Raw genomic sequence first — 14516 nt, forward strand, 5'->3', positions numbered from 1 at the left:
TGACCTTGGCCATCTCAGGCTGTGCAGAGGTGATGCACGAGAAAATCCTTGCCATGGCTTTTGGCTGGCCTGTCCTCTGAACTCTGGCTGGGCAGAGATGCTGAGGAGGAAGTTTCCATGGCTTCTGGCCAGTTTCCTCACTGATCCCTGGCTTAACAGGCTGGGCAGAGGTGATGTGGGAGAAACAGAGAACATGGAGGGGATACCCCTCACCATCTCTCCACGGCTCCCATGTGCTGCAATGCTGTTTGCGAGAAATCTCCTGTGCTCCCACCATGAAAGGGGCAGCTTGGAGGAGAGGGAGAGTCATTGGCAAAGCCAAGACCTTTCTCCAATCCTGGGAGCCCTTGCCATTTTAAGTCTTCTTCATGCTTCCAAGGCTGTAGTGCAGAAGCTGCAGAGCAACAGCAACACATCCCAATGGGTCTCCCTCTGAAGCCAGCTCCTTCTGTTGAGTGGCAGACCTGAGCTAGGGAAGCTGGGTTAAGGATGGCCCTTCAACCCATGCTCTCAGGGTCCTCTGCCAATACCACCACCAAAGAAGGGGGGGGAAAGGCAGGGAGAGGAGAAGAAGGGAAGACCAAGAAAACTCTCAAACCGCTTTCGCAGAAAGGAAAAACTTCGCTGGCTCGAAGAGAACATCTGCTAGGAGCATAGGCAGGAACAAGACTGAGGCTCAGGGGGGCTAGCTCCTCCCTATATAGGGGCCGGTCTTTTGTTTATTGTCCCTGCCTACAGGAGCAAATCGAGCTAAACCCAGATTACAGGAGGACAGGACCCTCTCTGCTGGGAAATGGGTTCAGCAATTCTTCTCTCCCTCTGAGGCCTGGACCAAAGCAGATGAACTGGACGGAGGGAGGGCTCTGCTTCTTAGTCCAGGCCAGGCCTGATGGAGCTGGGCCTGCATCTCTCCCTCCAAGGCTGGATGGTATTACTGTACCCTCCTTAGGATACAATGGAAGCCCACATATGATTTGTGAAATGTATTTTACAAGGATGTAATGACACACACAGCTGGGAATCTTCTCAACTACAAATTCATACAGAAGCACACATCTAGCTTGCCTTAAAAATGTCAGTAACAACGGAATAGAAGCAAGCTGTCCCTAGAGCAATATTCAGGCTATTTCAGGGAATATACACTGGCATATTTTAAAAGCAAGTTATTGAGAATAGGGTGACTTGGAGGTCTCTGATTCGTAGCATCACTGTAAGTCGAAGTCTACTTAATGGGAATTAAAACTTTAAAGGCATTATTGCATATGATCTTAACATATGCAACTGGGCATAAAAGATAAGAGATGCACAAGTGGGGAATGGGGGACATAGACATGTTATATCTACCTGTTTATTAATAAACAATCAGTGTCCATTGACATTCAACACAAGATCATATATGAGTAGTTTGTGCTACTTAAAATGAAATTTCCCAAGCCACATATACTTTTTGGCTAGAAAGGTCCCCCATCTTTGTCTTGAGAAGGCAACTCTCAAAGTACTTCTGTTCTCATGCCTGAGACCTGTTTTGCATCCTCTGTTCCTTCTGCAGTCATTACAAAATAGCTGGCATACATGCACACTAGACTTTGGAACAGACAACGCTTGGACTATGTGGCCTGGGCAAACAGACATAATAAAAGGTTCTGTCTTGAGTTGTGACCTTTCTGCTTGGTTAGTTCCATCCACTGGTTTAACATCACTTGACAGCACAGACGTAAGGTTGACGAACACTGAAGATTGACTCTACACCTAACTAAAATGATAAGAACCTGAATACATTGAGGATTCCATGTATATATGTATGTGACACACAGCAAGAGAACATACGCATGCAAAATAAATTCAGATGGGCTTTTGAGGTGAATTTATTCTTTTAATTGCTTTCCAAAACAAAGTTATATTTTGACAACAGTAACCCCATCTGAAAATGTAACTTTGCTTCAAATAACTGAGTTAGTCAGTGCATGATGTCATTCAAATCATGAATGATTTCTTTTTAAAAAACCTATTGCCTTTTCTCCAAATAATGGGGCTCGGTTTGCTATAGGTGCCTTTGCTTTAACCAAAGATTAATGATACCGCTATGTTTATTACACATCTATAATCTCTTTTGTTTTTTTAAAATCATGTGAGACATTATGAAAGGCACATTCTGGATCTAATAAAAAACAGAGCCACACACTCCACTGGCTTCTGAACTGTTACTTGACAATGACCTCTTAATAATACAACGTAACATTGTTCTCCAGAGGTGTTTGTAAAATGTCTTTATGCAAAGTTCTATTCCTGCCTCAAATGAGTAAAGGTGCATTAACGACAAATTCTCCACATCTAAAGTATTTCAGGGCACAGAAAGAAATGAACTAGAACATTCTAACACATTACAGTAAAATAATGGAATCAGTCATTTTTCCTAGGATATCCCAGGAGTGTGCATAAACAGTGGTACAGTTCTGTGTTCAGTGGTGTAGACATCAACATGATCACAAGAAAGAGTTACAGCATCTCTGAATATGTGGTCAACACAGACTACTCAACACTCCCTTTTTTTATCTTCCTATTGTTAAAAATGGTTAGTGCAACAAAAATTGCACTAATGAAAAAAAGCAGAGTTAGAAATGCCCACAATCATGTACTAATGGGAGGTGAATATGAACAATACAATGCACATTGTCTGATCAGATGGCGTGTCTCCTACACAGAAATGGCACGTCTCCTACACAGAACAGAGCAGACCAAGAAGTCTAAACATGGTCCATGGCATTATTGAACTGTTTCCCAAGATTTTGGATCGGCTACAAAAAATTATTTGAAACACAACAACTCTGGCACAAGAACGGCCATTTAAACCAACATGTGGGTGGGCAGAAATGACTTCCCTCACAATGGACACGATATATAGGGCCGATGATCTGTAGATGAGCAGAAGCTTTTACATACCACAACATACTTCTTCAGCTATACCACCAAAGCCAAGCACATTTGCTATACACTTTTTCTACAGAAATTTGATTTTGCTTTAAGCATCCGACCGAACACCCACATGTTATTTAATATTAATATGTTTTTTTTAAAAAAGACCAAAGTCTCTGTAAATGAAAGATGTTATATTTTTACAAATCTGTCAGTTCATTAAAGTTCCATATAAACCCAGGACAAATCTCACAGTGAAGACAATCAAAGGACTAAAAGTGTAAATTAAGAACCTAGAAACACTGAATCAATTGGAGGCTTTGTTCATAGCAATTATCCTGTGACCTCAAAAGCATGGAAACGTAGCCAGCAGACACATTGTATGCTGCCTGATCAGTGCTTTTGCAGGCTCAGACACACTCATCATACTGAGGGTATAAATCAAACAGGCCATAAACCTTTCCTGTTTCATACCACTGTTGTCCTATGTAGTGGTTATAAAAAAGAAAAACACTGTTCTAAGGACTGAAAAGTAGAAAAAGGATACTCTCTTTGCTCAGAAAATGGCTAATGTGCTTTTTCTTGAAAGGGCCACTCCCACACCAAAGTAGGTCTGTCTCTGTTGTGAAGGTTGGAAATAAAAACCTTCCTTCACTTATTAAACGAAGTCTGTTTCTCTATCCAAGCAAGGCCCTTCAATATCAAATTCTTCTCCAGTAGCCTTTAATGATGAACTCACAGAGACACCTTCCCGGCTTGGATCCTCTCAAACACACACTCGTCCACTGGTAAGTACCTGCCAAGTTTTACATCCAAGAAATATAACCTATCAGATGTCTGGTGTGGATTGTAGCCTTCTCGTTGCAAACGGGTTTTCTGAATTTTGAAAGTTCCTATTAGAAAAACAAACAAACAAACTTACAGGAGGAAAGAATAGAGAAAATATTTTGAAAAATGGTATGTATAAAATTATACCGGGGGGGGGGGGGCTATGTAAAAGGCAAACTACTGCTTCCAAGAGAGGCAATTTTCTCTGGTTACCAGTAAAGGAGTGCTTAGGGGCCACAAACTGGGAGCCTGGTGTAACCCCAAGACTACACTTTGCCAATTTCAGTTATAGTGTTAACTTAAAGATTAAGATGTTTCAGAATGTTTCCATTCTTATCGTACTTTACGAAGTAAACAGTATTGAGCCTTTTTGTTTGTTGTTGGAAAAGGGTTATAAATTTTTAAATATTAAAGCAACATCAGCTCACTATCAGTGGTCAGACAGCAGTTCCTAATATTTTGCACCCATTTCCCCATCTTCTGGATGTCCTTCCTATCTATCTGCTTGTTTGCACCCTCTCTTTCTCACTTCCAAATTCACTTTCTTCCCTTTGCTCTTTCCTAACATTATATACTTCTCCATTAACTAATCAATCAGAAGAGTAGGCATTCACAAAACAAGCTGGCAAATACCAGAGCTTGGGAAGGTTTTCCCATTAAATTCCCAGAATTTATTCTGGGAGTGGCAGTCCAAAAAGTAGCTTTTCTAAGCTCTGGGTGGAACAGGAAAGGGGAAATTTCTGCAAAGAACTGACAGGTGGGAAGGAAATTATGCTTAATGTCTCTTGCACCTACATTTTCTTCCTTGAAAATGTCCCACTTTCCATTTAATACATTGAGATCCTGTTGGGAGTTCTGCACTCCCAGGATTCTGTGGGTCCATTCCAGGAAGGAATGCTGCAGGAGAGCTCCAAGGGTCCAAGAACAGACAGGGGCAAGCTACACATTCCTCAGGGCATCCTCCCAAGTCATCACAATAACAGACACGATCTGTGCTTTAAATGAGTTGGGTCTTAAATTCCAGCCACTGGTACTGCCTCTTGTTTCTAGGTTAAAAGTCCCATGCAGACCCAACTCTTCCTTTATATTATGCCCAAGTCATCCATCCTAGGTTTAGTAAGGAACACAATGTACTGTATTGTGGAGATACTAAGACAAAAGTAGTGGGGCAGGAGTAAGCAAGTATGTATGTATGTGAAGTCTGGTGCCTATGAACTTGAGTCAATTTGCTCTATCTTTAAGATTTCAAATAAAAAGATGCAGCTCTGGTGCAACAGCTGGGTTCTCTTACAGCATAAATCAGTCATGTGTCCCCAGCTAATACTTGCTACTCAGCAGCAAAATACCAAGTGGCTCCTCTTACATTTTGTTTAATTAAAGCTACTGTTTGATATATTTAATTCTCTGACATGCAATCTGCATCACACACTGATTTGATCAGGCCATTTTTAGATTTAGGTCTGGCTGTAGCTCATTTTGCTATCAGAGTTTCTCACTTTCCAAAGCAAAAGAAGGAGATTTTCCAGCCTATGCCAATCATGAAAAGGCTCTTCTCCAACATGAGTGAATATAAACAAGAATGCCTGCACGCTGAAGCAAACAGACAGCTTCTTTGTGGACACATACAATGGATTCTTTAACAACAAACTTGACTAACAGCCTACTTGGGAATCAGTGCTTTTTGAAGAAACCCAATTAAAATATCTCCTGTTTCCTTCCAGCAACATTTTAAAAAACACCTCTCTCTCTCTCTGTCTATATATATAAATTATAATTTATTCAGCTACTATACAAAGAGCAAGCCTAACCACTGAGTGGGACAGTTCATGCCTAATATCCATGCATGTGGACGAATTATTCTTATTCATTCATGAACTGCACCCACAGTTACTATTCTTGATGGCTTAGTCACCAACAAACCCAAGAGGTACTACCAAAAAAGCAAAACAAAGCCACCCATTTCATGGTTGGATAGAGTACTGATAAGCATCAGGATCCCACTTAGTGGAAGTGTATGCATAAACTACTATTAGAGAATTGGTTGGGAAAATTTGGTTTCTATTTACTATTATATAAATGAATCAAAACAAAGATGCATTGATGTCTCCACAATCCCACAATCTTTGGAATGGCGTTTTAACTTGTACCCTTGAGCTATTAGATACAGTGTTTTGATACTGCATATGAATATGCAATTTTTTAAAGAAAGCAACAGGATGTTCAAATTGCTTTTCAGATCTCTTGAGAGGAAGCATCTTCTGCTTTGCCTTCACTTCTGCCTCAGCTTAATAGGGAATTGATATAAGGATCAAGTAATTCTGGGATATTCTTTACTAAGATATAGTGTTACAGTGTGTTATAACCAACTGGAAACTATTGGTGACTTAATTTTTCCTAAGATGTGTGACAACAGAGGACTTGCTGCTGATCTGCCATTACCTGTGGTATCAACCTGTGGCAGGAGTCGGAGGAAGATGGGCCGTGCATAAGGGGGGAGCACTTTCTGCATCTCCAAGTACAGCACATTAGGGTTCAGCTTGGCTTCTGGATCAGCAATGGCTGCCATTCCAGCCTTGCCTTCCACTCCTGGAATTTAAAGCAAAAGCATCAGAGGTAAGGAAAGGAACACACTCTTACCATCCCATTTTGGCACACACAAAGAGGCAACAAGCTCTGAATTTGTGAAAACCCACAGTTGGAAATCAACCAAGTAACAGCTTGCTCTCTCAGGGTCAAATCTTAAGGGCTTAAAAAGAGCTTGGTTTCAATCACCAGCCAAGGAAGCAAATAACAAGCAGCTGAAGGGACCATGCCCCCCCCCCCCTTCTCACCAGAAAGGAATCTTCCCAAGTATCAGTTGTCCTGTAGCTGCATAGCAAAGGTCACCCTTACTCCAGTCAAAAGCTAGAGAACCATTTGGTCATTGTAACTCATCCTCTCAGCAAACACAATAGCAAAGGGACACTTGCCCAACACTAAATTGATGTGACTGCTTTTTACAACTTGCCCCTTTGTCAAAATGATCTCGCCTCTCTTCCTTTCCTCCCATTCTTTCCCTTGTGTCTCTTCCAGTCTTTTAGTCTGAATGTGCAGGGTGTGTACATTATTTTCATTTATATACAGTGCCCATTTCCCCAGCAGCTTTGTGAACTGAATACTAATGGCTGCAACCCCATTTTGGAAACTGTTATTGGCTGCAAAGTGGGATAAATATATTTTTAGAATAAGAAAATAGATAAAACCCAGAGGCTCAGGTAGCAGCTGATGGGCACCCAGTAGAACATTTTCTCAAGTCAAGAGATACTGATGCCTTCTTGCTTGCTTAACAATTTGCTCTCAGCCTTTCATTTAGGTCAACAGCTATTCTTCAGTGACTCAGCAGAAAGCATGGTTTGTGTTCTGTTCTAAGAATTCATTCCAGAAACCCCAGCTGCCCCACTGAGAGCAACCAAGAGAAGTCCTCTGGCAGCCTGCAGCACTTCACATCTCTGTGGGGTTGCTGATTAAATATAAAATTTGAACCTGGCTTCAAAATTCAGTGTCCTGAAAATCTTAACTTTTTCTTTTCTTAAAATATCAACACAAAGTCTTTAGGCCTGATGAAAAGGCTAGAATACCGCTTAGGCAGGGCAGAGTAAAGTGTGGATGCTTTTGGTACTTGTTGTTGCTGTTGTTACTTTGTGCCTGCAACTCATTTGTGATTTCTGGCAACCCTAAAACAAACCTATCATGGGGTTTTCTTGGCCAGATTTGTTCAGAGGGGTTTGCCATTGCCTTCCTCTGAGGCTGAGAGAGTGTGAGTTATCCAATGTCACCCAGTGGGTTCCCATGGCCGAGTAGGGATTACAACCTGGTCTACAGAGTCACAGCCCAAGGCTCAAACCATTACACCATGGTGCCTGTAAATCGTTTACTTCACTCCCCATACCCCTTTCAATCCTACACCCTCCCCTTCTGTGTAAGGAAGTTTCTCTTTCTATCCTCCCAGCTCTTGAGAACAGACATCTTGGTATAGATAAACTAGGTAAAAACAGCTAGGAATTTATCAATCCCAAACCAGAATCCGACACATGTGTCTTCATGGGCAATCTGGTATTGATACTTTTGAATTGGAGCCGTCTAGCTGCACTCACGCAATAGAAATACGAATACAACTTAAGACTGTCTGAGAACACTGTGCATCAGAGCGTCTCTTTGTTCATTCTCCAGTAGTAATTTTCTTATTTATTTTGAGTTTGTTTACAATACCTATTTTCCTTGAATCCTCCCACATTCCACAGAACTCAGAATAAGTTCAAATTTCTCATTCTAAAAGACTAATGCCCAGAGAAACTTACAGCCACTTTTATATAAATGTGTTTGGGTCACTAGAAGTGTACACACATACATTATTGGCCTCTTGATGGTTACATCAGCCACCAGTGGCAAGAAGTTACATTTCAGCTTGGCCATGAAATCCTCTGGGTGACCTTGGGCAAATTGCATGATCTCAGCCTCAAGGGAAGGCAATGGCAAATCTTGTCTGAACAAATTCTTACCAAAATCCCACCCCTCCATGATTGCCTTAGGGTTGCCGCAAGTTGGAAACAATTTGAAGGCACACAACAACAAGAAAACAACATGTAAAGTTGGAAGCATCCAGAGATAGCAACAACTTTTCACGAATTGGGTAGCTTCAAGGCAGAGCAACAGCATCTGGCCTGGAAGCAAAATAGAGCACCAGACCACTTTTCTCTTAAACCAGAAAAATAAGTCCTCCATCTTGTTTAATACATTGTTCCTTCCTGCCTCTTCCATCTTTGTCCAGATAAACATCTGCCTTTCCACTTCTCTAAGTCTCTAACCCAGAGCTAAATCCATGAACACAAAGAATGTGAATACAAAACAACAAAACAGAATGGGAAACCTTTAAAAACTTCAGGATGTATTCTGAAATATGTCAGCGTAGGAGTCTTTCCTGTATATGAGACCATACATGAGCCAAGTATGACCCACAAGCTGCATGCTGCTTCAAAGGCCCTCAATTTTTATTTTTTTAGTTTGTTCTTACTGAAAATAACCTTTATCCAGGACATAAAAGCAAAATTCTGGGTTTACTTCCTAATTAAATAAAGCCCTCTTCTTAAACAGGTCATGGAGGCTTAAAAGCAGTGAAACTACTTGCTTCACCAAAAGGTTTGCTGGCCAATTTTAGTAAATATATTGTTAGCTTAAAATGTTAAAAATATGATGTGGGCACATGGGAGATTGAGGCCCTCTGTGGTCCTGAAGGAGGCCAACACAGCCCTGAAACCCCTGGCAGTTGTCCACCCGTATACTAGATTTTGAAACATTGAATATCTTTCCTGAAACTTATGTAAATAGGGCAGTGACCTCATCAAGCCTCAGGTGAGCTTAGCTCATAAGAGGGACCATGTCAAATGCATTTGTTCAACCATTTTTTTAAATCAAGAGGCAAGAAAAGATGAAGCATTTAGCATCCATAATGTATCATCACCTATTCCAGGCTTGGCTGGTGAGAAGTTTCTTGTTTTCAAAAGATATAAAGAGATGTTGAATGTGGAGCCTGAATTCTTTAGGAGATCCATAGAGAGAAAACTGTCCCTTAGACCTGCTGATACATTGGTCCACAATAAGTAACTAGATCCCCAATAATTCAAGCAGGGATTGTTCCTAGAGCTAATATCAGATCCTTTTTTTAATACACCTGTTATCTGTGAATGTAAATGTGATGTTCCAGTCCCATAATTATATTTTAAATATGGACTGACAAATTGCGTGATTAAAAACGGGCTGTTTTGCTATGTGACGTGTACTTATGTCATCTTCCTGACATAGCATGTTTCTGTAGAGTTAATTCTTCCTTCTCGTAAGGCTGCTTGCAGGATCTCAAACCCAGAAGCAACAGCTAGTTTTGAGACCAGGCATACCTATTAACAGCCACCCCTGCCCATTTCTAAATCCTAAAAGCAAGAGTTCAAATTACCTGGTACCTCCACTCCATACACTGCAACATCCGTCTTGCTGAGAAGGTGGCTCAGGATTCCCTCAACCTCAGTGGTGGAGACATTCTCCCCCCCGCCAACGGAATGTGTCTCCACTCCGGTCTTTGAAGTACATGTAACCAAGCTCATCCATCACTAGTACATCTCCTACAAGGAAGCAGATGGTCCTCAATATTCAGTGAATTCATCTTTAAATCAGGGAATCTTATGGCCTATACTTTTTCAAAGCTGTACCTTCCAATGGGGTGAGGGGGTTGCACCTGGAGACTACAGTAAAATAATCATATTGCTCTGTGTTCACCAATACAGAGGAGAGCAAAGTGCAGGCGCTCCAGAAATTGTTGGGACTACAACTCCCAGCATTTCACACCACTGGCTATGCTGGCTATGGCTTATGGGAGCCACTGTTAGAAGGTAACTAAAGGATCATACATCTTCTACCCATGTACAACTCATGGAAGGCTCTAGAACAAACAGGAATCTGTTCTGTACATGACAGAAAGGCATCTACTCATATGGTCCAGCAGAAGGCAACAGCAGAAGGCAACTCCAGAAGGATAGGGTGGGCCACATTAGCCTCCCTGCAGGAGATTTTGGAGTTTTGCTCCTGCAAAAAAAGCGCACCAAGTTTTTTGTCTCCAAATACCTTCTAGGGAATAAGAGGCCAATTTCAGCATGTTTTGGGGGCCTTCTTGGGCCATTTTAGGTCCAGGAGAGGTCTTTTTAAAATACCGTATTTTCCGGTGTATAAGGCGACGGGGCGTATAAGATGACCCCCCAACTATTTAAATAAAAATATACAGTTTACCATATACTCGCCGTACAAGACCACCCGAGGCCTTGGAAGGCCAGCGCTGGGCGCACGCCCGCCACCCCATAGGGCCAGCCTCCGACACCTCAGAAGGCCGGTGCTGGGCGCGCTCACACCGCCCCTTCGAGCCGGCCTCCGAAGCCTCCGAAGGCCAGCGCTGGGCGCGCGCGCGCCTCCCCATGGGGCTGGCCTCCGGCCTCCAAGGCCTCGAAAGGCCGGTGCTGGGTGGGCTTGCGGCGGCCCATGGGGCTGGCCTCCGAAGCTTTGGAAGGCCAGCGCTGGGCGCGCACTCGCCTCCGCATGGGGCCGGCCTCCGAAGCTTCGGAAGGCCAGCGCTGGGCGCGCGCTCGCCTCCGCATGGGGCTGGCCTCCGGCCTCCAAGGCCTCAAAAGGCCGGTGCTGGACGGGCTCGCGCCGGCCCATGGGGCCAGCCTCCGAGGCTTCGGAAGGCCGGCGCTGGGCGCGCGCTCGCCTCCCCATGGGGCTGGCCTCCGGCTTCCAAGGCCTCGAAAGGCCGGTGCTGGGTGGGCTTGCGGCAGCCCATGGAGCTGCCCTCTTGCCTCCTCTGAGGCTTTGGAGAGCCGGCGTTGAGCGCGCACGCGCCGGCCCATAAACTTTCCCTCCGGCCTCCTTATACGGGGCGTATAAGACGACCCCCAACTTTTCAGAAGATGTAAAGGGGTTCAAAAGTCGTCTTATAGGCCGGAAAATACGGTACTTTTTCACTTTTTTCTTTTTTTTTAAAGGCTTCTCTTTTTTTTTGCCAAACTTTGGCTGAGTGGGCCTCACAACATGGTGGAAATGTCTTCCACATCCCTTCAGGGCTGGGGGGGGGGGGTACTCTGTAGCAAATTTTTAAAAACAGAAAATAACATTTGAATTTTTTTAACCTCCTAAAGGGCCTGGAAGGCCATAAAAATGGCCCTGGAGTGGGCAACATGACACTTTGCCCACCCCAGATCTATAGTTATAGTTAACCAAACAAAGAATGACCACTACATTCGATGGAAACTAGCTGCACATGAAGTGATAAAGCTCTAGAGAAGAAACAACATGATTAATTGTTATTCTGCTCCTCCCCACATCAAAGAGCCAAGTTATGTAAAGTGAGTGGTACTTTTCAACTGTCACACCTACACAAAACACTACTTGGAAGCAGCATTTTTAACTACAATAATGCTGGATCAGATGTTTCTTGCTCCACTTGGCTGTCATCATGGGGCTGTGCTCAAGGAAAAATATTAGCACTTGGGCGATTTGGGGGTCTTAGGCCCAAAACACATGGGCCAAATAAGGTGACTTCCAAACACTTTGGGGGTGTGGTGTTTAGATGACACATATCCCCAAGTGGCTGGAAGCTGGGAAAAGCCAGTCTAAAAGGGAGTTGATTTAGATTAACCCCTGGCCAGAGCAGCTTGGGACTGCAGTGGCAGCCCACTTCAGGAGTGGACCATGTGGTCACCCCAGTCCCAGCCCAATCAGGACCAAAATAGCTTCCAGCCACTCCTTCCTAGCCATCTGTTCTGGGCCTTAGTATACTTAGTCTGAGGGAGAATTACAGTATCTTGTAGACCACAGCTTGTACTGTCTTTATCCACTGAGAAACAAGACAACTGACTAAAGAAGAATACCTGAAAGGTAGGCCTGGTCCCCTTTCTGGAAGACATTGTAGGCTATTTTCTTGTTAGTTGCATTCTCATTGACATAACCATCAAACCTACGCAAGGGGTCCTCCTGGTTTATTCGGCCCACAAGCAGGCCTGGCTCTCCTGAAAGAGAAAGAGAAAGAATTCCTGAGAGAATAATCAATCATGATCATATTTACTGCTATAAGAAAATTTGTGGCTAGATGGATAGGTTTTGGTTATATCACTTATCATCTCTACCACAACATTTGAACTGAAAAATTGAAAAATGGATATTGTCACATACAGCTGTGTTTAGGCCCTGAATGCTTGTCACATTTTCATTTCAATTCAGCTTTGTCCACCAGTAACCTTTGGGCAGTTCCTTTACAGAAACAGTTTTCCTCCTTCTCCCTTCTGTGGGAATGAGTTCAACTACAAGCTGAATTTGTACAATGACATAGCTGTAAATAGATATTTTGGATGCAACACATTGATAAGAGAGTTGGTGAAAGAAAGTGCAATTGTGGAAAAGGGCTACAGCTCAGTGACAAAGCATATGCTTTGCATTCAGGAGACCCCAGATTCAATCCTCAAATACAGTGGTACCCCGGGATACGAATGCGCCGCCTTACGAAATTTCCGGGTTACGAAAAAAATCCATTTAAAAAAACTGTTCCGGGTTACGAAGGTTTTTTCGGGTTACGAAAAATTTTTTGGTGCTTTTCGGCGCTATTTCACACGAAATCGCGGCTTTTCCCCATTAGCGCCTATGGCTTTTTCGGCTTACGAAGTATTCCGGGTTACGAAAGCGGCGGCGGAACGAATTAATTTCGTAACCTGGGGTACCACTGTAAGGCTGGAGAAATCACCAAGTAACTTACCCAGACTAGTGGTCTGACTTTGTAAAAAAAATAAAAATCTTACATTCCCATGACTGCTGGGTGAAGTTAAATGGATGAATTTAGAAAGGAGTCTATAGTGAAGTGAGACACATGCAATGCTGCAAATTCCCCTCCAAGTTAAAACCATAGATTAAAAACAGCATAACTAACAGTGTAATTATCCACCTGTTTAATGGCATCAAGTATGCTTGCAACAAAATTCAAGCTTTCATGCAAGAAAACCACACAAGACACAATTACAGGCAAGGTATGAAGTACATGGCACTCACTGTGTATTTACCTGGACGACAAGCGATACAGAGCCCATTTGAATCCCGAATCAGTTCCATGGTATCTTCATTTACTTTCACCAGTCGGATAGGATATACATTTGGTAAAATCCGGCTGTTGAAGCCACAGGCACCAACCTGCCAAAAGAAAGAGCAAAGTTTACTTTAAAAGAACAAATTGTTTGCTATGATGCCATATAATTCTCTATATACATATATACTATCCTCCAGGACAAGGGTCTGTGAGCATTTAAGATATACAGAATGCTGAGGTGTTGAGTAAACAAGAACAAAAGGGAAACTAAAAAGCATGCAAAAGAGGGGTTTGGAATGCACAAGTTGACAGGTTATAGCAAATATTGTGAAGTGGGGTATTAAAGTGTTTCGAGGCAGTGGGAGAATATGTGCCATGCAGATTAGGAGGTAATATGTGCTGTGAGGGATATTTTTAAACTGCCTTCATTTCCTTAACTATACAAAGATGTTGAGGAAGCAAGAATATAAAAAGGATAAAATTTCCCTCTTTCATTCTTTGGTACACCTCTCCGTCCCAATTATTATATGTCAACAGAATGTTCAGGTTCAGGACAAAATCTCAGTGTTACAAAACAGGAAAGGCCCTGAGGAGAGAGGTCCCCATTCCTGAAACTGTACCTCCTGAACAATGCTACAAGGTTCTTACTCCAACCAGCAGAAGCCCTGAATCAGAACATTTCTTTCCAGGGATGGGGATATGCTCCTAAAATGTGTTGACAGCCCCACTTGTAGTTGACTATAAAAGAAACAATAAAGCCCTATACCTATCAGGATTCAAAACAATGAAGAGCTGTTCTGACCTGGTGGCAAGCAAAACATGCTAGAACTGATCCCTTCCACGCTCAGCACCTTCCATGCTGTCACACCTCATAGTGACCTACTCTGTGAAGGGATTTGTCAACTAAACCAATTACTTCTTCAGTGACTTAAATCATTTCACGTTCCTCTTACTGCATGCTCCACAGCTAGAGCAAATTGGTAAGACTTTTTGTATCCCCCTCAATGTTAAAAACTGAGTAGCAGCTGTCCTGTTACAACACACACACACAGAGAAGGGGGGGCAGACAAAGGTGGCTGCAGAGAGGTATTCCCAAATTAACACACTTTCAAAATTGGGAAAACAC

General features: G+C 42.8%; 1 protein-coding gene across 1 annotated transcript in view; it reads right to left on the reverse strand.

The window, feature by feature from the left end:
• Positions 1-1841: 1841 nt before the first annotated feature.
• The window catches only part of SLC27A1 (solute carrier family 27 member 1), a 40800-nt gene continuing 28125 nt past the window's right edge, over positions 1842-14516 (reverse strand). The window contains 6 exon segments of the mRNA XM_042450276.1: positions 1842-3806; positions 6181-6327; positions 9728-9818; positions 9820-9893; positions 12189-12326; positions 13368-13494. Coding sequence (XP_042306210.1) covers positions 3649-3806; positions 6181-6327; positions 9728-9818; positions 9820-9893; positions 12189-12326; positions 13368-13494 — 735 coding nt within the window. The 3' untranslated portion in view covers positions 1842-3648.

The sequence above is a fragment of the Sceloporus undulatus genome, chromosome 2, assembly GCF_019175285.1.
Source record: "Sceloporus undulatus isolate JIND9_A2432 ecotype Alabama chromosome 2, SceUnd_v1.1, whole genome shotgun sequence".
NCBI classification, from domain to species: domain Eukaryota; kingdom Metazoa; phylum Chordata; class Lepidosauria; order Squamata; family Phrynosomatidae; genus Sceloporus; species Sceloporus undulatus.